The sequence below is a fragment of the Emydura macquarii genome, unplaced genomic scaffold (genome assembly GCF_026122565.2).
Source record: "Emydura macquarii macquarii isolate MOO-44397 ecotype Brisbane River unplaced genomic scaffold, CSIRO-AGI_Emac_v2 contig_2897, whole genome shotgun sequence".
Classification (NCBI taxonomy): Eukaryota; Metazoa; Chordata; order Testudines; family Chelidae; genus Emydura; species Emydura macquarii.
The window spans coordinates 22,481,237-22,506,770 of NW_027133034.1; the positions used below are offsets into that span (position 1 = coordinate 22,481,237).

Here is a 25,534-nt window from a genome sequence, read left to right on the forward strand (position 1 = left end):
TAACGTAATCACTTCTAGTTACATCACCCAAAAACCAGACCTGCAAAGGTAGGGAGGAAAGGCGTGGAAACGGTTAAGTCCCTTTTCACATCTATATGGTATATAACGAAGGCCTGAGAATATTTTTTTTTTAAATGAAACAAAGCCAAAAAGCAGCAGCTAATTTTCATTTTGGAAATATCAGGAGTGTCAAATTTAGTCATCCTTGATACTGTAGTATCACTTAGTCATATTCAAATGCAGACATATATAATGAGCATTCTCTGTTTGTAAATGTAGGGAATGTATGGAGTAACGAATCTTTGACAGATCACTTATTTCCTTTGTTTACAGAACATTTACATTAAACAAATCTTAACAAAAACCCAAATCAAAACAAAACAAGTTTTCAACAAGGCTGAACAAAACACACTTCCCTCCTCAGACAGATTTAATTTGCTTGATATCTGTGATATCACAACTCTACTATCTCTTCAGTTGTCCACTAAGTATCTGGGGAGGGAGAGAAGGGGGAAATGCGGAGGGATGGAAAAGCAGAACTGACAAAAATATAAAAACATGCAGAATTTTTGTTTTTGGCCTTTTAGTTATCTGCAAAGGTGGCTTGTAAGGCTTTTTCCCCCCACAAAGGCCCAAAATTATTTCCCCCCCTTTGTGAGTCAACTTAAAAAACAATTACTTTCCCTTACAAGTACATAATGTACACAAATCTGAGACCCATCCTTCAAATACACGGAAGAAAGCAGCTCCCAGCCTCTAAACATGCAAGTGCAGGATTTCCTCTACTATTTTCAAGAACTGTCCATGAATACCAATGACATTTTCCCATCATTGATTGAACAAAATTATTTAGCACAGAGGAACAAGGAGGAGGGTACATAGAGCAATGCATAACTGCTGTTCCACAAACATTTATCCATCATTACTGTGCATTTCTCTGATTCACTCAAGGAAGCACAGGAATTTAACTGTTTCATCCCATTTTCTGTTAATTATATCCTGGGCAAGGAGACCAGGTCTGTAAGAGTGTTTTTGGGAGGAGGGGAAGAAAATGGAGGGTGGGGGAACTGGGAGCCAGTAAGTGGGGGGTAGATTAAGTTTGGGATGAGGAACTGGAGCAGATTGGGACTGGCTGGACAAAGAGACTGGGACTGAGAGGTGGGGGAGGGGGATTTGACGAGGATCCAGGGTGCACTGTGAGAACTGCCACTGACTGGGCAAAAAGATTGGGATTGGTGTTGGAAAATGTAAAGGGGTAGGAAGGGGAATGGAATTTGGAGGCCAGGGTTGGAGAAAAAGACAGATTAGATGGGGAACTGGGAAAGTAGAATCTGGAACTGTGAGAGTAGCACTTGCATGACAAAGACTGGGATTGGGATGAGAAACCTGGGGAGTGGAGGCTGGGACTGGAGGCAAAGCAATGGGGGAGAAGGAAGAGAGATTCCCGAGTCTCACAATTCCTCTGCTGCCAGCAAATATCTGTGAAACCCATTGATAAAGTGTCCCATGCTCCTCTAATGTTGGTACATGACAACCTACTACCGTTATCAGTTATTCTGTAAGTGGCAGAGGACTGGGTCGATCTAAAGGTTCCAAAACTGCTGATGACTCGTGGCTGTCAATATGATGCCAAATGATGAAACTTCTGCTTTTTCAGTTTAATATTTAAAAACATGGAAATTACACACAGAAAAATAAATTAAAGGATGAAGATTACAATGTCAAACCCTCCAGCCAGAATAAGGTTTCTTGAAGGGTAGATAAATACTGATTATTTAAAAAAACAAAAAAAACCCCAAAAAACAAAAAACAAAAAACAGGAATTTTGCAAATGTAAAGCAAATATAGATTAAAAAAATCTATTTAAAATTAAATTTGAAATTGACAACCTATGTAAAAATTATAATCTATTAAAATCAAATATAAAATTAAATTAAATATAAAATATAATATTAAGCAGTACATTTTTGCTGCTAAGTTTTAAGGAAAGTCAAACCACTGAACTGATGGAAGTTATTGGCTAAGCACTTGGAACTAGAGTTTGATAAAGTGCTAAAACCAGATTTTGTTTATTCAACAAGTTCAGTTCAACGACTAGTTCATTCAAAGTTAAGATACCAGTTAGAAGGTGATAAATCATGACATTTGTTTTCCTCTTCCAACTTATTAATTAAAAAATAGGTTTGAGAAGATAAGATCTACTAGTTCTAAAATCTTGAAGGACATGGTAGCTAGAAACTGTTTAATACTTCCTTTGTTTAACAGATCAGTTAGTCTTAAATCCAAAAGATGTTTTGATAATATTTTGATCCCCCCCCCCCAATATGTATTCCACACATTTAAGGTAGTTTTATTTAATAATAAAATAATGTTTTGGGGCATTTTAAATTGAATTTCCATCTAAACACAGCTTGACACCAATTACAAGTAAAAAATAATCATTTATTAAGAACGGCATCATTCACCATTTTCTAACAATAAAAAAATGTAAAAATTAAGAATGAGTAAATGAAGGTTAAGCCATAGAATTACTTAAATAAATGTATACAGATATAGTGTATCTGCTTGATTAGCAAAAAGAAGCATCAGATTCAGTGTAATGGTTATATTTAGTTGCAAATTAACGTTTTACTGAGTATGAACCAATGAGAAGCAACTCTTCTTTATGAAAATAACTACAAAGTACAAATGAAAAACTTCATTAAAAGTAATAATTTAAATCAAGATTTCCTGCTCATTGGTTTAAACAGCTTTGATATAAATCAATCCACTCCAATTGACTGTACAACTTTAATTTGGCCCCCTCTTCATATGTCTGGTACAGTCTTTATTACACGATCTCATTTTTTCCCCACAAGACTCCTGCCTCATTCAGTGGACAGGGTGGACCTGCTCTGTGGATTAATCAGAGTCTTCTGGAAAAAAACAGTATGTAATTAAAGACTACCATAATGCACATATACAAGGGGACCCCAAACTAGGGGCAACCTTTTCATGGCATTTCCTCTTTTAATGCCTTGATTTTGCACCAGCGTTAATGTTTTTTTAATATAGTTTTTGTGTGTTCTACATATATAAATTATTCCTGTAAATTATGGGGAATAAACTCTACTGATAAAAGTATCTTTGTATCAATACATCCCCTAAATGATTGTACCACTTTAACTATCAGTTTCTAAATGAATACAGATAAAGCAGTTAAAAAAATATCTTGTGTATACAAGCCTTAAGTATCTCTAAATTCAGTTTAAATATCCAGCTTTGAAAGCAATGAGCTGTCATGAAGAGGTGGTCATAGACAGTGAGACAGACAGTTTTTACACCTTAGTGCAACATTCTTCACATCTTCAATGGTCTTATGAAAGCTACAGCCATCCTTGTTTGAAGTTAACATTTCATGTTTGCCATGGAAAATTCTCAGGAAACTGTGGTTTCAAACACCCAAAGTCACTTCCATTTCAAGCAGATTTTAAAAAATAAAAACAAACAAAAACCCCAACCTTATAGTGGTGATTCCCAGTATATCCTCAGTTATTTTGTGTCTGTACTAAAAGAAACCCTGTTATTTAGTTAAGTAATACACATTATTCCACAAGGATTTTGAGCATGTAGATACAATGTACAGCTGAGGCACATATTATCACTGAATAGATTTAAAATGTCTCTGATATTTGATGCAAAAGCAACTATTACAATTCAATTTTCCATTAAAAGGGTCCTGGCAGTTCCTTACTGAACCCTGTAATACACCAGATGTAATGGAAAAATATGCACTTCCATGAAAGTACTATTTCCCTTCTAGTATTTTCAGCATAAATATGCTGCCATAAAGGGCTGCGAAGTGAAAGCCTGGACACGTCTTTATATATCCCAAGATGGTAAAGAAAAGGGATTGATGCAAAAAGCAGTGTATTCATCTTTGGAGCAAAAATAAATAGGATAATCACTACCACTACTGGGGAAATTTGAACAACTGGAAATACTCCCTGCTTCATTAAGTAAGTTGGTGACAGAACTTCTAGTAGCTGTTAGAAACATACACACACTTTGTATTGAGCTATTAAAGCACATAAGGATGAGTACTAAAGATAGAGTTTCATATCAGAAACACATTTTGAATCTAATTCTGCACTGAATATCCTTGTTGAATCTCCATTACCTCATCTAGAGTTTTACATTTTCATATGAGGCCACAATTTAGCCCATAAAAAGTAGAAGAAAAAAATTTGACGGGTCCCACAAACACAGCAGCTGCTTTTTGTTTCAAATTTCTTGGCCCTGGAATAACAGAAATATTCCTTTTGCCAAACAAGATGTTTGAGTCAGATTTTTTTTAAATGGCAAATTTTGAGTGGGAACACTTTGCCTATAATTAAAACATAGAAATACTTAAGTGTAAGACGTCAATGACAAACATATTACACAAAATACAAAAAAGACTAAATAGACTGAATATTAAAACAAGGAAGTGAGAGGACTGCATCCAGTCGTTATTTGTTTATGGTTTATCGACTGTGAACAGAACTTTTTCATGAGCAAGGAATGTTAAAAATCCACGAGTAATTATCTGGTTATGCTGTTATTAAAGGCACTAACAACCAAACCAGAAGTTTTAGATCACTAATAGGAATCTATCACTGCAGGAATGTTTTCTATAGCTAATAGACTTTATTTGGGAACAGAATGAAAACTGCAGTGATTTTGTGTCTGATCTAAAGTCCTTTGAAGTGAATGGACAGACTCCCACCGACTTCAACAGGCTCTGGATCAGGCCTTTTGTGACTTCTCTCTCACTCACACAATATTGTTTTTATTATATATATATATTTTCAATTACAAAATTCTTTGTTAAAATTCTTTGTTTGAAGGTCTGGATACAAGCACTTATTTAAGAATGTTAGATAAAAAAAGCAAAACCCCTAAAATTGCAGAAAACTAGGAAATAGTTATGGTTGTGCTTCTTAAAAGACATTCAAACTACCAATGCTCACCCTGCCTCAGAGATGCTCACTGTCGCTATCATTCTTAATGATTGCAAACAATTGCCTTCAGAAGGGTCTCTCTCTCACCAGAAATTTGTAAAATGCTTTATGTGGACAATACCGAACTGTAAGGAAGACCATAAAGCAACACAAGAATTATTTGATTAAGACTGGGGTAATTCCAGTTTTTATAGTCACCGATAAAATAGAATTGTTCATTATGGTTTGATAAGGAAACATGAAGTTGATTTTCTTAAGGCATCATTAGTAAAGTTAGTTTATGTGCTTTGTTTGCAAAGTGCAACCTTGCCATTGAAGGTTATTTTTAAACTCAAATATTCTTCTCAAAAGGCAGTATACACTCAAACTGCTGGTATGTGTCTGAAATCTCAACTTCATCTGAAACTTGTGTGAGGAAATTTCCCTTTTAAATTTTTTTAAAATAGTTATAACATAGGAATGGGTGCAAAAGAAGCTTAGGAGAGTGCTCCCATTTCCATTTACCTCTATGCTCCTGGCAGTCCCTGGCATCCAAAAGCATGACACCCATCTCTCCCACCCAGTGTTCTCATGTCCCTTTGCCCAAGAACCCAATTACTTAATGGGTCTATCAGGTCTAGAGGGGTCAAAATGGGGAATATATATGCTTTTGAGCAAGGTATGTCCAAGAGCTCAAGGGTACAGGAGCAAAAGGCAGGGGCAACTACTAGCATTTCTCTCCCTTCTCCACCTGACAAACTTCCTCTGGTTCTCAGCAGTGGGACTGCCCTCTGACAAACCACAGAAGGTTCACTGGGTGAAAAAGGAAGGACAACATGAGTGTCTCCTCCTTGATTGTGACTTCTGAACATTTTAGCTGCTCCTGAACATCCCCATCTCTCCCTGGACAATTCTGCTACTAGCAGGAGCTCATCAGCAGTGAAGCCTTCATCTCCTGCTTTTCCCTGACCTTTCCCCCCATTGTGATCTTAGGATGCTCATCAAGGACCACAGCCTTTTCACCTTTACTATCCTTAGTAGGCAGTCTGAAGATGTTTTCCTAGAGTCTTAGAATTCTCATGAGCCTTAAACAAGACAAAGTTGATTCCTGTATGCTAAATGTCCCAAAACAGGCTCATCAGGTATCCAGTGAGCCAAAACAGCCCTGCCAGCAACAAAGAAGCCTGTTATGAGCCTCCTAATGCACAGAAAGTATGGTGGGCTTTCAACGATCCTAAGGCTCTGCGGGGTACGGTGTGGCCCCAACAAGCTTTTTGGGAATTACAAAGACAGCCAATGACTTCTAAAACTTACTACAGGGATTCTCTTCTCTTGCAGGCTTCACCACTTCAATAGAAAGGGGAAGAGAAATGCCCCTGATCCACCACATACTCTCTTCATCCCCTGTGGTTCCTCCAAAGTCTGTAGGAATTAAGAAACTGTGTGGAAACAAGGGACTTGGCAGGAAGAGGAGTATGTGGGGAGCTGTGAGAAACTCTGGACAGATATGTGATTAGGCAGCTGAGACAAAACATTAAGTACAATTTGATAAATAAAAGATTTTTTTTTTGCCAATACATATTAACATGATTACGGGCTCCAAACTTGCAGGATCTTTTAAAGATGCTGGTATCCTGTGCAGTCACAGTTATAAAAGCAAATAACCAAACATCTTATGTTACAAGTCCACGTCACTGCTTTGGGAGCCTTGGGAATCTCAGTGGGTAAAGAAAGCCTGGCACCTCAACCTCAAGTTTTTAAATCCCTTTTTAAAGTTTTTAAAAGCAATGGTGATACCTTAGCCCCCTGTTAGATCCCCATTTGCAAGTTGGAAGCTCACCTTGGTCCTGGAACAACTGATAGATCAGTCTTTTGAGACTGTCTCCCCCTTTAGCTTTCCTTTTCTTTGAAATTAGAATTGCCTTTTTGATTGCAATCACTTGCACTAGCAGGATCAGTGTATTAAAAAGTCTCTCTGTAATTTTCTCGGACAAAGTGGTACTCAAACCTGCTCCTGAGTTCCTGCCTAAAATGATTTCTCTAACTCAGTCATGCCATCATTTTTACATTGTTCTGTCCCAAATTTCAGGAGATCAGATGGCACAGGTTCTATATCTGGAGAGTGAGCAACATATACATAAGCAGAACTAAGCCCTTCAGGAAATCAGATGCCTTGTTTATCTCCTATGCTATGAAAAAATATAAGACCTCAAAACATCTCCAGGTGAGCTAGATCTGCTATTTCAGAAACCCATAGAAGACTGGATCTCATTTCTCAGAGCACAGAACTTGGTGTATATCTACACTGGCAGGACTGCAGGGATCGATGCACCAGGATCAACTGAGAGGGCTGTGGAGACCCACTCAATCGATCCCAGAAGAGCTCTCCAGTCAACACCATTTATCCCCCCCTCCCAAAAGGAGTAAGGCTGCGTCAACCAGAGGGCGTCTCCCATTGACACAGCACAATGGAGATGCTGTGGTACGGCAATGTAAGTAACTTGAACAGGGAGATAACTTGCGTATGATCGCTGACGGCAGTGTAGACCAGGCCTCAGATGCTGAATTTAGCTAATAGGTCCTACAGTCTGCCATTCGCTTAAACTTTTATTATTCTACTCTTGCTTCCCTCTTTTATGGTTAGGCTGCTTGCTACTGCTCATCTGTTGGTCTCCAAACTAGAGAATGCTGTGTGTATAGAGTTCTATGGGAAAGGATGGACAATTTGGAGTTACTGCAAATATGTCTTTTCACAACAGAAGAATCCTCAAGTCTGGAATTTTCCCCACACCTGTAAGCTGTCTGTGTTTCTAGTTAGTTAGTGGTTCAAACTAGCACCCTAGAAAGAAGCACTACATCCCATTACCAACCTTCTGACGCATCTAATAGTCCAATTCTTTTTTTCCTAAAAAGACTCACTCTCTATTTCATTTCAAAAGCTTTGTTCTGAGGACAAAGGATTTGAAGATGAGAGAGCAATAGCTTAATTCTGCATAACAAGGCCTTAGGGAACTAGAAGCTATAGCTCTTTTTACAAGCAAGAAACTCTCTCTCTTAGATAGTAGAGGCAACGAACAACACATATCCTTCTAGAGCTTGCCTACAGCCTTTACTATTAAATATTAGAGAATAGATATATGTGGAACTGTTCTTTCAATGTATTCTGTTCTATCTAGATTCTTATGCCACATTTATTGCCATGGTATCTGAACGCTCTCCAGTAATGTATTAAGCAACATGACTACACATCTGCTATTTGTTTGTTCTCATTCACTTCCCAGAGTGAGATACATGCAATGAAGTGTCTTGTTTTGGTGGGGTTTTTGGGTTTTTTTGGTGGTATGTTTGTTTGTTTACATGTCGCTATTATTTAAGTTAGAGAAGGCAAGGTTAAAGAAATGCACTTTGTACTTGGAGTGGAAGGTGGTAAATGTCCTTAATGGGGGAGTTCATTCCACAGTTTTGGACTTCAGCCAAAAAAGTTCTGTATCCCACACAGTCGAGTTTTATCCTTGCTGTACAGAGTTCACTTATGCTTGGACAACATAGTTATTGACCATGATCTTCATCCCAGAGATTTAGGTGGCCTTAAAATATCCTTGGTCCAGCCCATGAAGAACCTTGAAGATAAGAACCCAGACCTTGAATTTCATTTATTATTCTCTGGGAACACAGTGTAGAGAGCAGACATGTTTGATGTGCTTGTGGTAGTTTTTGTTGCTGACTGGTGTTTCCAAAGTGCTGAAGGCTTCATGCCTACACATTTCTAATTGCTGTTATCCAGGCAAGAAGGAGAAAGGCGTGAATAAGAGAAGCCAGGCTATCATCTGCCAGAACGTGACAGAATCTCCTAGCCAACTGGACGTGACAGAATGCATAACTTATGGATACTGGTATGTGAGAGCTTAGTTTCAACAAGGAATCCAAGAATACGCAAGCTACAGACGGAATTGACCAATTGTGGATGTGAACCTTCAACCAAAGGATACTGCACTGTGGATGCAAATTCTTCAAAATACTTCCTTCTGCCACCACTACCACCTCTGTTATGCTTGGATTCAGCTTCAGCCAGCTATTCTTCCTCCATGAGCTGATATCATCCAAGCTTTGGGCCATCTTGGTTTTAGTGGCATGGTCACATATAGTGAAGGATGGGTAGAGTTGTGTGGTATTTACATATTGCTGGCATTTAGTCCATCTGACTTGTTCACTAGTGGTTTCAGGTAAATGTTGAAAAGGACCAGAGAGAGAACTGATCCTTTTGGGACTCCAGAAATGAGCAGAATATAGTAGTGGAAGTAGAGTTTCCCATCACTAGTCATTGGGTGCATCCATCCAGAAATGACTCAAACCATTTTAGTGTATTCCAGTAGCACATTAATCAAAGTGAACATGTGTGATGTGAATCCCTGTCACTGCTCTCAGATGACACAACATCTCATGGTCATCAGCACTGAATGCCACAGAGAGATCTATGAAGATGAGAATGGATATCAACCCTCTATATCCACTGACAGCAGGAAATCATTAATGAGTGCAATTAAAATGTAACCACATTTTCATTGCTACCTCACCTCTATTTTCATACACAAAATGCTAATTTAGGCCCATGACAAAAATCTGAGTTGCCCTCTGCCCTTCTCATAAGGGAAATTCTAAAGTTACTGCTTCTTCATCGAAATATCATTTGTGGAGATTGAGAGAGGGAAGAAAGTCTTGTGCTTAACTCAACTCTTTCCTTCAATTCTATGATGCCACAAAGTACATGTTCTTGGACATGAAAATTTCTTCAAGGTTTGGAATTTAAAATAAAGGACTGAACCAGCCACACCTTTTTTGGAAATCCCTAGTGTTTGTAAATTCTCAAATTGTACTGAGGAGGATTTTCATTTCCACACCATTGAAGTATAATTGAGAGTCCTGGACTTTGGTCCCATTTCCTGCTTGTGAAACTCATAATAAAGTAGGGATGCCATCCCAGTTTTGGCACATCTCCAATAAGAACTTTAAAAATGCAATCAGGGTCAGAAAAGTGTATTTGTAAAAAATGGTTCTTCCACAACAGATCTGGTCTCTGCATTATTTAGAATCTTATCTTTGGCTGACAAATATACATGTTTTGCAACACAAAATCGGCACTTAAAAGACAATGTCAGTGCTAGAAAATTTATGCCTTATTTTTCAGTACTTGTACAGCTGCACCAGTGCAACCAACAGTATAAATTGTACTGTAAATGCATGGAGACATTTTTATCACTTCGTCACCTAACCCGGGGTCTACATTACAGGTTATTCTGTTGGTAGCACAGGTGCAGCTGCACAATTACTGAAAAATAGTTAAGAAATTTCTGAGTGTAGATCTACCCACAAACATGAAGTATTCACCTTTTGTGTCTTGTCTTATATTAATATTGTAAGCTCTTTACTGCAGGGTCTGGCTCTCTGCTTTGTGTTTGTACAGAATCTAGTACAAGGGGCTTGGAGGCTAAGTGCTATCACAATACAGAAAAATAAGAATATTAGATTTACAGTAGATAAAGATTATTATCTGCCATACTAGTGACTACATGTGTAAAAATATGTAGACTAATTTAAAAGCAGCTAAATCATAGAACTATAATTTTTAAAATGTGACTTGCCATATTCCTATCACATACAATTTCTTTTTCTGTCAGTACTTGAAATATATATAAACTCTTTCCAAATAGAAATTTATGCCTATGGAAAAAGGTAGTAATGGATCATGAAATCTCAGTAGGTAGAAGGAATTAGCAACAAATGACTGTGTCCACTATGCAAAACTAATATTAATCAATTCCACTATGAATTAAAAACAGATTGCTTTTTATTAATTAAAACAAACCTATTCTGAAAAGGAAAACTGCTACAGGATATTTTGTTTCAGGTATTTTGATATTCAAGTGAATGAAAAGGTAAACAATATACTATATATTTTAGCTGACCTATAGAACATTATTAGGGATTAAAGAGGAAAGAAAAAATACCTAAGAAATATAAAAAATAAGGGAAAAATAGTAGAGAGAGAAGGAATTAGAGTTTAATTATTTTAAAACAATGGTGAACCCCTCTTTACTAGTTCTTGTGACTGCAGTCATTATAAAGGAGCAAGTTTAAAATAAATACTTTTGGGAAGCTGCAAAATAGAAAATAATAGCTTAATAGCAGATGAGGTGTGTTATAAAAATCCTTAGAACAATTCTAAAAAGGTAGCTTCATAAACATGTCTGTTTTAAATGGTTCCAAGGATTATGATAAAAAGCCTACTTTATGTAAATACAAAAACATCAGCCATGTCTATGAAAATTCGAATATAATTATTTTGGGGGAAAATAGCTATCGTCAAGGCCCCTGGAATTTCAAGGCACTTAAAGCTTTCATTGCTTGTTTGCTTCAGGTTCATAATCGAAGAAAAATAAGGAATAGACAGGAGAGATTATCTGACTAGTAAGATTAAGAGTGCTATTTCCACATTCTTTTTAGGTAATAAAAACCGAACCGTGACAGTGAATTTCTCCAAGTTAATGCCAGCTGCTTTATTTCTGGGCTTTTGTATTTTTCAAGAATTTAATCACAGAATGAGAAACTGGATGCTGCTGGACTCTTAACAATGCTATTAAGCTACAGAAATTGGCATCAAAATGCCTTGCTCTTTCGAATCCCTCCACACCAGGAAACACTTCAATCCCAGTTCCATATTCCCTTCATCCCAGCAACCAACTTGTCTCCTGCTCTCCTCCTGCCAGGAAACTCCTTGCCAATCCCAGGCACTTCCAATCCACTCCTTACCAGCAATCCCCCAACCCTTCATTTACCCTCTTTTCCAGCCCTAGCATGAAGGAACGGAAGAGAAGACTACAGAGAGGAATACCTATAGGTCTTGTGCCATTCTAGACTTGCTAATTCCATCCCACGAGGGTATTGCTACACTGCTCTCTGAGTTGAGGATTAATCTGATTTTGCCCCAAGTTTGGAATCTCCTTTGCTTGTGCTGCACAGACTACTGCGGCTGGAGAAACTTCAGCTGTACCAGACATCACTAAACCCTGCGTGTATACAAACCCATTCAGAAGAGATGACTGAATTCCTTCCATGTTCAATTATGGTCTCAAATATAAATTCCAGACTTCATAGTCCACATGATCCTCAGTGAAAAGTCCACTGATGTCAGAGATCAAAAGAAAAATATGTAATATATAACAAACTTTTACCTATTATTGATTTGATGCCTTTTTGTAACATTCAGCATTACTCAGTGGGAAAATATGCTCCTGTTTAGGGCTCTGTTATTCCTACCCTTAGTTTGTTTCTCTTCCTTCTCCATTTCTCTCCCATGATCTTGTCTGTGCATCTCAATTTCCTTCCTAACAGAATGACCTATTACTACCCTCATATAGATTTTATCTGCTAAAAACATCAACAATGGAATAGTTAATGTTGACAATTAAATATTATCTGGCTTTAGAGGTGATACACCAATGAGATTAATAGGGAACAGACAGCGCACCACTCAGTCATTATTTTCAGCTGTCTGCAGACACCATGACGTCTGTTATACTCTGTTCATATTTGGACTTTTCTCCGTGCAGCCAAATGGGTTAGAAACATACTTTAAAAAATGAAAAAAAAACTTTGTTCACAAGTAGGTCATGTGGGTAAATACACATACCCACAGTTGCATGTGTCCCAATGATCATTCTATGATAAAAAGTCATACCTTTTTGCAGACTTGCTCAAAATTAATCTCTCTCCCAAGAGCAAGTTTGGTTACTTGATCCGGTTTTATTTCCTGTGGAAGAAAAATGTTTACTCTTCTCAGACATGTGTAATAACAGTACATCATAATAATGTTTATGCAGAAGGCAGATCTTAGAAAGGCTTAGTAAACTTTGACTACTCCCAATAATTTGAAGAAGAATAGGATCAGTCCTTCAAAGATGGCATAGACACCAATATTTATTTGGATTTACAGATAATTTTACTGCATTTACTTCCAAAATGTTGCCATACTCTTTGCCATATTTACAACCTGATTCTTTCTAATCTGTTTATTTATATCATATATATCACAACAGTACCCGATTATACTGACGCCAGTGGGAATTTTGAGTACAATCAGCAGGATCAGAATATTATTTTTAGAAACACTCAATTGCCTGAATTTGTCACTTAAAAATAGACTATGGGAGGTTTAGAAAGGCCCATTTACCAGAGACTCAAAACACATTGAGATTTTCCAGCGTAAATATATAGGTTTCATTACAACCCTGAAATTGAGGTTGAAAGGGAAAATTACTTACCCGTAATTCTGCTTCTTTGAAACTATCATCTATGCAGGATTCTCACTCCAAAAGGGAGAATCCTGCATAGTTTAAAATATACTTTTCTAAAGATGCTGCTAACTATGACCACAATTTGGGAAAGATATTGTATGTATTAAAAAGAATTCTAAAATCCTTATTAATCTTAGCAACTGTACATATTCAATAGCTATTTTAGAGTTTATATTGGCTTAGTTTTTGGGCTTTTTTATGGGCATTGAAGAAAATAAATTACATTATAGACTAACCGTTGCTATATGCCCATTTTAAAAGAGAGTTTATATTACTAGATTACATGAGGACGAAATGACTTCCTACATCTCTATAGTTTTAAAAAAATCTAATGCAAGTCACTTATAAGACTGGTAAAGGAAGAAATTGCCAGTTGGGCTCTGGGCTACTCATCACCAGGTTCTGCTGTGTTTCTGGTGGTGCTAATGTTTGAGGAAAATAATTCATAAAATAGATATTCAAAGAGGCAGAAAGGTGGGAGAAGCACAAGGAAGAGTGGGACAAGGAAGTGTATATTAGACCTGTGTTTGCAATGTGATATGGCAGCAAAAAGACCAATGCAATTTTGGACTGTGTATGCAGAAGCATTATGTTGCGTAGCAAAGAGATAGCAGCCCCTGTGTCTGTGTTGTACCCACAGCTAGAACACTGTGTTCAAATATGAATACCTCACTAGAAGAAAAATTCCAGGGAAGGAATTCATAAAAACCAGAGCAATCAGTGGTCTAGAGTAGTTGATTTATGTGCAAAGATTAAGTGCCAATAGGCACACCTTGCTATGTGATGATATGATAGTCTATATATAAATATTTGAAAAGTGTAAACATTAAGGAGAGTGGGTCCTCATCCTCATCTACATAACCATTCATGATCTCAGTCCTCATTTCCCCCTGCTTAACCTCCAATAAGCATTCTAGTCCTTTCACTTTACATTCCACTTAGTCGCTTTTTCCTACTTTCAGTTTCGTACATTTTATCATGCTGCTCCCCACACCTAGGACAGTCTGCGTGTGCTCATCCGCCAGTGATTCTCATGCTTCTTCCTGAAATCCCTCCTTAAAACTCACCTTTCTAGGCAGTTCCTCCTTCTTTATAATTAATAAGCCATACACCTTTTCTTCTCCCAACATGTTGTCCTGTGCCCATCTTATTTAGCTTGTTAGCTCTTCTAGGCATGGAATGTGTCTTATCTATGTTGTAAAAGTGTTGTGTAAAATGTGTGCTTTACAATAATTAATAAATAACAGCTGCAGCATAGTCAAGTATAACCAAGAGTAATGGGATGAAATTAAGATAGGGAAAATACATCTGATGTGAATCTTAGGAAAAACCTCCTGACAGTGAAATCCATGAACTTCTAAAATCATTGCTCAGAGGTTCTGGAAGACACTCAATCACTCGGCACATTTAAAACCAGATTGAAAACACAATAGTAAATGTACAATAGGAAACAATCTTGCATCGGCAGGTAGATGGACTGGATGATCTAACAGGTCTTTTTCACTTCTAGACTCTCTAGGATTCAGTTTTCCATGACTTTTCAAATATTACACAGATGGGAAAACTAGGACAGAGTGGTTAAGTGATGTGCCTACAGTAAGTCACTGGGCTACAAATTAAGAGTTCTGACTCCGTGCACAGTCCACTAGACAATGCTGCTTCCCCATGCTAAATGATTTAGAAAACCCCCCAGATATTTTAGGAATGGATTTTTGTGTATCTTTGGAATTGAAATACACTAACTGGAGGACAAAGCCATAATGCAAATTGCAAAGGGAATTTATACCAGGAATTAATGGTATAATCCTTATTACTATGGTAAAACTATCAAACATTGCAAGTAAAATCAATTTAAAATGAGTTAGCATAGGGGTGTGGAAAAAACTGCATAAATTCCAGAGAAGTAGCGTTCTTCCCCTTCTTCTCATACACATCGAGGAAGAGTGGAAAAGACAGCAGAAGCCAACAAAAATTAGTGGCAGCAGAGTTGTTGCAGGCCTCTGCTCTTACTCCAAGGGAGCCAGTGGAGAAGGCAGCCTCCACTTAACCCATTTTTGTGAGGGGGGAGGAGGGGCCAGAGAGACTAAAGTCAGATGAGCTCATGCAGACCTTTCCCACTACCCCCCCAAACATCCACTCCCCAACTCTCCATGGAAGGCCAGAGTGCATGAAACAGCAGAAATTACCAAAGAACAGGAGCAGTGAAGCCAGGCGCTCTCCTGCTTCCACCCTCAGGAGCCTCTCCATCTTAACATAATTGCACTAGTATGTGTTGGGGCTCCCCCTAGACCTCTTCCACTTCGTTCTCCAAATTCGACTCTAGTCTCATTTATTTGGCATACGGCAAAGCTACACTGAGTTGATCAGACTCAAGGGTAGGGAGTGGGCATAGGGAATACTACACACCCAAAGTTGCACAGCAAATCTCTGCCTTTAGATACATTGAATCATTACATAGTATTTACTATACATTGCATTAAATGTTTTGGGATTGATTTGGTCACTTCGTAGAAACTGATCCCTGTACAGCACGCACTGTCTGTGAACGATTTACCCTTTACCTTATCTTAGGTTCCAGGCCTAGCTTCTCCATTATTTTCTTGTCCATTGTAAATTATTTCCTGGTTGTTTTCCCTTATTTTAGCTAGTACAGACGTTCTGTTTCTAGCCTGCTGATTCATTCACTTCCCTAATCCTGTCTCCTAAGAAATGAGGCCTCACTCATGTCAAGCCAGGCCTACATTAAGGGTAATATCTGATTGACTGTGAGGTGGGCAGGTAACACGAAGTCATACTCATGGTGGTGCAAAAGGCTGGGGCACCTGCCTTTTGGGAAGAGGAAGGATGGTTTGAACAAAACAACCAAAAAAAAGTGATGTAACTGACAAGATGTGTACCTAACATAGATTGCAATATTTTACCTGTATATTATTGTTTGACTTGCCTATTTAGACCGTAACAATTTTGGGGAAGGGACTGTCTCTTCATATTTTGTGCAGCAGTCAGCATGCTTTTGGGTGCTTGCCAAAAAACAAATATGCCACAGTCAAACACATGATAAAAATGATAATTCTAAGAACAGTTTTGTAATAGTGACTCTTATGGCTGCTCAAATGATGGAAATTTGCATCTTTTCTTTTTTTAAAGTCAAGGAACTGTTAAGGTAGTGTCATAAAGGGTTCCCTACATTGCAAAAAACAACTAACCAACAAACCCACCCGTGGCAATAACTCTCAGAGCCCAGGTCAACTGACTTGGGTTTGTGTTATGAGGCTGAAAATAGCAGTGCAGGCATTCCTACACAGGCTGAAGCCCAGGCTTAGATGCCTGGCAAGGGGGTATGTTTCAGAGCAGGAACATCTACACTGCTATTTTTAGCTCCATAGCATGAACCACAGCCATTTGACCTGGACTCTGACTTTTGCAGACATATTTTTAGACAAATAAAGCTGAATAGTTTATATTTGGAATTTCATTCACCTGGACCATGAAAAATTGACCAGTTAGTTTAATTTCAATTTTCTTGTTAATTTCATTTTTCTGATTCTTGAAAACACAAAACAACATTCCATTAATGTTCTAAAATGATGTGGTGGAAGCTCCTTCACTAGAAGTTTTCAAAAGAAGGCTGGATAGCATCTGTGTTGGATGCTTTAGACACAACAAATCCTGCATCTTGGCAGGGGGTTAGACTAGATGACCCTTGCGGTCCCTTCTAACCTTATAGTTACTATGATGTCCTTTGGGTTCACAACATTCAGAAAAGTTTAAAAACACTATTACACTGAAATTTAACACAAGGAAACATTTCTATTCATATTCATGTTTATATTCATACTTAAGATTTTGTAAAACCATACTTTGGGTTCAAATTAAATTGATAACAGTCTTGTCATAATGTTGGTTTCCTGACAGAAATAGTCAGTAAAGCCTATTCCAAAACTCAAGAGAGTTCTTTTCCCATCAATATATATTTTCCATACACTAGCAATAGTTTTAACAGGTTCAGAATTCTCTGATAACACTGCCTCAGCAAATACTACAAAATGTCACTTCCAAGTTTGATCCTTTCAGAGCACACTATAAAGGCTTGTTCTTTGACACTTGATACAATACACACAGCATGGCATTCTAAGCAATGTGGCAGTACAGATATTGGTGCCACTATCTACAAAAGTAGATTAATTCTGCTTTTTAAAAAAACCAACAAAACCTAAAAAGCACTAATCCTATGGGTGGAGTTCAATTCAACAGACTGCAAAATTGGCATGCTGGTTTCTCTATCCACAGTTGATGAAGTCTTTAAAAAAAAAAAAAAAAAAAAAAAAAAAAAAAAAAAAAAAAAAAAAAGGCTAAAAATTTTCATCCCAATTATAAAATCAGTTTTGTGAAAAACGTTTCAGAGTTTAAAAAATATTTTACATTTGGACTTGCTGGTTATTTATACTGGTAATATAATATAGAGCCCAATTCAGTACCATCAAATGATAGCTCAGCGGTCTACGTGAAATGAGTTGCTGATCCTAGTTTAAAGTGGATAGGTGCCCACCTCACAAAACTGACGAGCACAATTGCTTCAATAAAGTAATGGTTATTTACCTTACAGTAATTGTGATTCTTCAAGATGTGCTCTCCATGGGGATACCACTCAATGTGCATGCACCCCATGTGCAAGAGATAGGATTATTTGGGCCAGCAGGGTCCATTGGGGCCAAGCCTGAACCCTAGGAGTCCTCGCACCTCCTCACCTAAGGGCATTAAGGGCAGGGGGGTGGGGGGGCCAGTAATCCCTCAGTTCTTTCACCAGCTTAGAATCCTAGAGGAGTAGGACTCTGTAGTAGCCAGGAGGGGGCGCCAGATCATGAGATCTATGTGCACAAAAGGTCTTGGAGAATGACAACCATTGTCATTAGTAAGTAACCATTCTTTCTTCAAGTATCTGTCCACTTGGATCCCACTCTTGGTGACTAACAAGCAGTTACCTGTTTGCTTGGAGGTGGGTTTTAGGCATCCTACTAAAACAATCACTGTAGAGACAGCCCTACCAAAACAGGCTTCCAACCTGAAAACCTCCACTAAAGAATAGTGCTCTGTAAAAGTCTGGACAGAGCTCAATGTAGCTGCCCTACAAATTTTGAAAATAGGGACATTCTTCAAATATGCAGCTGAAGCTGTCTGTGCTCTAGAGCAGGGTTTCTCAACCTTTTAAGTAGCAAGTACCCCCTAACTTCTGAAGATTTTAATAAGTACCCCAACACTCAATTTTCCACAGGATTTTATATTTACAGACTAATGTGAGCCATATGTTGGAAGGAAGGCAGAGTATATACGGCCGTGATATGACAGATGTCAGATCAAGTGTGGGTAGTTACCACCTTTACACCAGGGGTGCGCAACTCATGTATGTACCTGGGCTAGAGGTGATGTTGGCCAAAGCTAGGAGGCTTTGAGCCGCATGACAATGCTGGGGAATATAAAGCGCCATGCCAAATTTTTTGCCATAGATTTGAGAGGAGGAAAGGGTGAGAGAGAGACAGGGAAGAAGGGTGGGTGAGAGAGAGAGACAGGAAAAGAGGGTAACTGGTAAAATCTGCAGCTCTCAAGTTTTCTAGGCACTGGGCTTTGAGCCAGGGAGGGGGGCTGCTGCCTGGCTGCCAACCTGGGAGCTGGGCGACTGCCACCCAATCCAAGCTGGGGCACAGGAGACTTCCATGCTGGCTGGAACCCAGGGATGTGGGCAGGCAGCTGCTGCCCATCTTCAAGCCGGGGCATGGGAGGCTGTCCCTTGGCTCAGAGCTGGGGTGTGGGTGGCTGCTACCCAGCTGTAAGGCCAGCTCATGAGATGCAGGAGGTTGCCACCGGGCTCCCAGTTGGGAGCTGTGACCGGGCGGGAAGTGGCCAGCTACCACATGCCTTCCCCAAAAGCTGGCGGCTGCCGCCTGCCTCCCAGCTAGGACCGGACGGGAAGCAGGAGGCTGCCACTCGGCTTCCCAGAACTGTAGTGGCTGCTGCCTGGCTTCCCCAAAAGCTGGGAGCTGTGACCAGGCGGGAAGCAGGGGCTGCTGCCAACCTTCTCCAGAAGCTGGAAGCAGGTGGGAAGTGGGCTGCTGCCGCCCGGCTTCCCCAAAAGTCAGCAGCTGCCGCCCACCTCCCTTTACTCTTTTTCCCCAGGTACCCCCTGCCTTTGTCTTGCGTATCCCCAGGAGTACGCGTACCACAGGTTGAGAAACTATGCACTAGAGGAATAAGCTATAATATGGTGGATCTAACCTGGCTAACTTGTAACATGCTCTTGTAAGGTTGGAAACCTATTCTGATAACCCCTGTAAGGATACTGCCTGACCTTAATGCTGTCAACAAAGCATAAACATTCCAGGCGTATTCCTCAATGATTTTGTTTTTTGGGTAATATGATAATGCTCTTACTCCATCAAGCTTTTGACATTTAGCTTTCCCCATAGCAGCTTGGAGATCAAATCCTTTAAGCACTGCAATAGAGGAGACTCTGGTACTGGAACTATGAATAGATCAGCTGGTACAGTAAAAGGCTTTGGTGCCTGAATACGTGGTGCTGAGACATCCAGTGCACAGTAGTACTGTGAAGGTTATGATCGGTATCGGGGGTGAAGTGGTGGATGTCAAAGGTGGTGCTGATGTGCATAGCTTTGGCATTGTACTGGAAGTAGTGTGGCATTTGTTGATTAAAATAGCCATCAGTGACGCTTTGCTCTTTGATGTTGGTGCACCAGTATAGGACTTTGAGCTGTGACTCTTGGTAGATGACGCCTGAGACTTAAGTCCCTTGCTTAGGATTGGTGAGAATGACCTACAATCTGATCCTCCACAGGAGTGGTACTCTTTTCTTCCTTGCTCAGAAATTACTGAAGCAGTAGCTGTCTGGAGTTTAAGAGAGGAGGCAGCATGTGAGCCGGAAGCTGAGCCACAGTTATCCAATGCCAAAGCAGGTTTCTCTTTGTCCTATACAAACAATGGATGAGCCAATAGAGATACCAGTAAGAAAGAGCCCCAGGAGGATAAAGGATGGGTTGCAGAGGATTGCAAGGGAGAATAGAAGACAAGACAACTTGCAGCTGAAAAGAACAGGGGATAGGCTGGAGAATCTCACCATCACCAGGAAAAAGCAGGTCTACCATGATTGGGGCTCCCTACTGAGAAGAACACACAGGCCTGTAACCAGGGCTGATCCGGAAAACAGAAGGATGTGCTGGGTGCTAAGATATGGGATGTGGACCTGAGGCTGAAGAGGATCCTAACGGGAGTGGGAAAGAATCCACCGATTGTCCTTCATGTAAGAACAAATGATACAGCTAGATTCTCGTTGGAACGTATCAAAGGAGACTATGCCAGCTTGGGGAAGACTCTTAAGGAAACAAAGGCCTAGGTGATCTTCAGTTGGATTCTGCCTGTCCCTAGAGGAGAACAAAGGTGTGACAGGATTATGACGATCAATGGATGGCTCAGGCAGTGGTGCTATAAGGAGGGTTTTGGGATGTGGGGCCACAGAGTCATTCATGGACAGAGGACTGTTCTCTTGGGATGGACTTCACCTGAGTAGGGAGGGAAATGGACTTCTAGGATGGAGGTTGGCACAACTGATTAAGAGACTTTTAAACTAGGAATTTGGGGGAGATGGTTGGGAGATGTTTGGGTAATCTCTGCACCTGATTTTAACATTAAGAGGAAGGAAAAAGTAGTAAGAAAGGACAGCAGTGGGTAGGAGAATGGACATTTAGAGAAAGGGTAGATACCAGTCTAATAGGCGATACTGGGGGTAGAACAATTGTGTCAAATTAAATAAGGAATGTGAGCGAAGCCAAACAGCAAAAATTAAAATGTTTTTACACCAAAATGGAAGAACTAGTACTCTGGTAGAGAAAGTGAAACCAGATATAGGGATAACAGAAACATTGTGGAATAGTAGTCACGACTGGAGTACAGGAATTGAAAGGTATATTCTGTTTAGGAACGACAGAAATAAAGGCAAAGGTGGTGGAGTAGCATGGTATATTAATAATGAGATAGACTGTAAAGAAATTAGAAGTGATGGAGTAAATAAGAGTCTGTCTGGGCGAAAATCACATTGGGAAAGAAAGCTACTAGAGCTTCCCCTGGGATAGTGCTTGGGGTGTGCTACAGACCACCAGGATCCAATTTGGATATGGACAGAGATCTTTTTAATGTTTGTAATGAAGTAAATACTATTGGGAAATGTGTGATTATGGGACACTAACTTCCCAGATATAGACTGGAGGACAGATGCTAGTAATAACAATAGGGCCCAGATTTGCATGGCCGTGATAGCTGATGGATTCTTTCACCATATAGTTACTGAACCAAGAAAAGATGATGCCATTTTAGATGTGATATTGGTGAGTAGTGAGGACCTCATAGAAGACCTGGTTGTAGGGGACAAACTTGGTTCAAGCGACCATGAGCTAATTCAGGTCAAACTAAATGGAAGGATAAACAAAAATAGATCTGTGACTAGAGTCTTTGATTTCAAAAGGGCTAACTTTAAAAACTTAAGGGACTTAGTTAGAGAAGTGGACTGGACTGAAGAACTCATGGATCTAAAGGTGGAGGAGCCTTGGAATTACTTCAAGTCAAAGTTGCAGGAACTATCTGAAGCATGAATCCCAATGAAGGGGGAAAAATTCATAGGATTCAAGGAAGGGGGAAAAATGCAAGAGTTGTAGACCAAGCTGGATGAGCAAGCATCTCAGACAGGTGATTAAGAGAAAGCAGAAATCCTACAAGGAGTGGAAGATGGGAGAGATCAGCAAGGAAAGCTACCTCTTGGAGATCAGAACATGCAGGGATAAAGTGAGAAATGCTAAAAGCCAAGTAGAGTTGGACCTTGCAAAGGGAATTAAAAATAAATAGTAAAAGGCTCTATAGCTATATAAAGAAGAAGAAAACAAAGGAAGAAGTGGGACCGCTAAGCAGTGAGGATAGGGTGGAGGTTAAGGATAATCTAGGCATGGCCCCATATATAAACATACACTTTGCCTCCATTTTTAATGAGGCTAATAAGAGCTTGGGGATAGTGGTAGGGTGGCTAATGGGAATGAGAAGATGGAAGCAGGAATTACCACATCCGAGATACAGCTTAATTCAAGAACATTAAAAGAACTAGCACATGAAATTGCAAGCCCATTAGCAAGGATTTTTAATTAATCTGTAAACTCAGGGGCTCTACTGTATGACTGAAGAATTGCTAATGTGGTTCCTATTTTTAAGAAACGGAAAAAAGTGATCCAGGTAACTATAGTCCTGTTAGTTTGATCTTGGTAGTATGCAAGATCTTGGAACAAATTTTGAAAGAGAAAGTAGTTAAGGACATCGAGGTTAATGGTAATTGGGATAAAATACAACATGACTTTACAAAAGGTAGATCATGCCAGACCAATCTCTTTTTTTTGAGAAGATAACAGGCTTTTCAGACAAAGGGAATGCAGTTGATCTAATTTACCTAGATTTCAGTAAGGCATTTGATATGGTCCCACATGGGGAATTATCAGTTAAATTGGAAAAGATGGGGATTAATATGAAAATAGAAAGGTGGGTAACAAACTGGTTAAAGGGGAGACTACAATGGGTCATACTGAAAGGTGTCAGGCTGGAGGGAGGTTACTAGTGGAGTTACTCAGGGATCGGTCTTGGGACCAATCTTATTTAACCTTTTTATTACTGACCTTGGCACAAAAAGTGGGAATGTGCTAATAAAGTTTGTGGATGACACAAAATTGGGAGGTATTGCCAATACAGAGCAGGATCAGGATATCATATAAGAAGATCTGGATGACCTTGTAAACTGGAGTAATAGAAATAGGATGAAATTTAATAATGGGAAGTGCAAGGTCATGCATTTAGGGACTAAAGTATTTTGGCTATAAGCTGGGGACACATCAGTTGGAAGTGACAGAGGAGGAGAAGGACCTGCACATATTGGTTGATCACAGGATGACTATGAGCCGCCAATGTAATGTGGCTGTGAAAAAAGCTAATGGGGTCCTAGGCTGCATCAGGCTAGGTATTTCCAGTAGAGATAGAGAGGTGTTAGTACCATTATACAAGGCACTGCTGAGACCTCATCTGGAATATTGTGCAGTTCCCCCATGTTTAAGGAAGATGAATTCAAACTGGAAACAAGTGCAGAGAAGGGCTACTAGGATCATCCAAGGAATGGAAAACCTACCTTATGAGAGGAGACTCAAAGAGCTTGGCTTGTTTAGCCTAACCAAAAGAAGGTTGAGGGGAGATATATGATTGCTCTCTATAAATATATCAGAGAGATAAATATCAGAAAGGGAGAGGAATTATTTAAATTCACCACCAATGTGGACACAAGAACAAATGGATATAAACTGGCCATCAGGAAGTTTAGACTTGAAATTAGACAAAGGTTTCTAACCATCAATAGAGCAAAGTTCTGGAGTAACCTTCCAAGGGGAGCAGTGGGGACAAAAAACCTATCTGGCTTCAAGACTGAGCTTGGTAAGTTTATGGAGGGGATGGTATGATGGGACAGCCTAATTTGGCAATTAATTGATCTTTGACTACTAGTGGTAAGTATGCCCAGTGGCCTGTGATGGGATATTAGATGGGGTGGGTTCTAAGTTACTACAGAGAATTCTTTCCAGGTATTTGGCTGGTGAGTCTTGCCTTCATGCTCAGGGTTTAGCTGATCACCATATTTCGGGTTGGGAAGGAATTTTCCCCCTGGACAGATTGGCAGAGGCCCTGGGGGCTTTTCACCTTCCTCTGCAGCATGGGGCACAGGTCACTTGCCGGAGGATTCTCTGTACTTTGAGGTCTTTAAAGCATGATTTGAGGACTTCAATAACTCAGCCATAGGTTAGCGGTCTATTACAGGAGTGGGTGGGTGAAGTTCTGTGGCCTGAGTTGTACAGGAGATCAGACTAGATGATCATATTGGTCCCTTCTGATCTTAAAGTCTGAGTGAGAAAAGGAAGGCTTCATGGACTTTTCCAGCAGCAACAATTTAAGTCTCACCGAACTATTTTTAAGAGTGAACAGGAGCAGCTAACAAGGGAGTTTTGCGAGGGAGTTTAGAGGAGGAATAGGAGAGTGGGAGGGCTAGGTACACTTCATTAAAATTCTTTAAACTAAGACAATAAACAGTCCCTGATAAAAGCAAAACAACAATAAAGGAAAGAGCTGCAGGAGTAAAAAGAAAGTGCAGGCAGAAATCCAGCAACAGAGTGGGGGCTATCTGCACTGAATGCAGCATGTATAATTAACTGCCTCATGGACGGGTTATGTATGTGTGCATTTGGTGAAAGAAGCTCCTGGTCCTCAGAGACTGCGTAAAGGCTTTGGAGACCAGAGTGGCTGATGTGGAGAAGCTAAGGGAGACAGAGGTACATATATGAGACTTTCCAGGACATAGCAGAATGGTCCCAAGCCTGGTCTGACAGCCTCTGTACTGCTGAGGAGGATGAAAGTCTCAGGGAAGGAGAACATCAAATTGGAGCAGAGGGAAATGATCCCATCGCTGGGATCTTCCTTTCATATGATGCCATGGTAACCTCACGCACTGAGAATACTTCTGGGGGAGAGAACACCAATCATTAGGAAAAGACAGGTAAGAGTAATGGGGGATTCGGTCATTAGAAACATAGATAGTTGGGTTTGCAATGACCGGGAGAACCAAATGGTGACTTGCAGGCTGGGTGTGAAGGCTGAAGATCTCTTAAGACGTACAGACAGACTTATGTGTAATGCTGGGGAGGAGCCGGTGGTTGTGGTACATGTAGGTACCAATGACATCGGAAAGGACAGGAGAGAGGTTCTGGAGGCCAAATGTAGGCTGCTAGGTAAGGGACTGAAGTCCAGGACCTCCATGGTAGCATTCTCTTAAGTGTTTCCAGTTCCATGCACAGGACCAGTTGGACAGGCAGAACAGCAAGGTCTCAATGTGTGGAGGAGACAATGGTGAAGGGAGATGGGGTTTAGATTTATTAGGAACTGGGGAACCTTTTAGGAAAGGGGGAGCCTATACAGGAAGGATGGGCTCCACCTAAACCAAAATGGAACCGGACTGCTGGCATGTAAAATTAAAAAGATTGTAGAGCAATTTTTAAATTAAGGGCTGAGGGAAAGCAGACAGGTAAAAAGGAGCATGTGGTTCGGACAGAGACTTCCCTTAGGAGGGGATCTATTAACGGAGATTCTCTA

The 25,534-nt window shown here is 39.8% G+C and overlaps 1 protein-coding gene across 1 annotated transcript in view; it reads right to left on the minus strand.

Moving 5' to 3' along the window:
- SRFBP1 (serum response factor binding protein 1) overlaps positions 1-25,534 on the minus strand; it is a 118,438-nt gene that overhangs the window by 15,015 nt on the left and 77,889 nt on the right. The window contains exon 4 of the mRNA XM_067568800.1: positions 12,697-12,768. Within this exon, the coding sequence (XP_067424901.1) occupies positions 12,697-12,768 (72 nt within the window). The remainder of the gene's footprint in view (positions 1-12,696; positions 12,769-25,534) is intronic.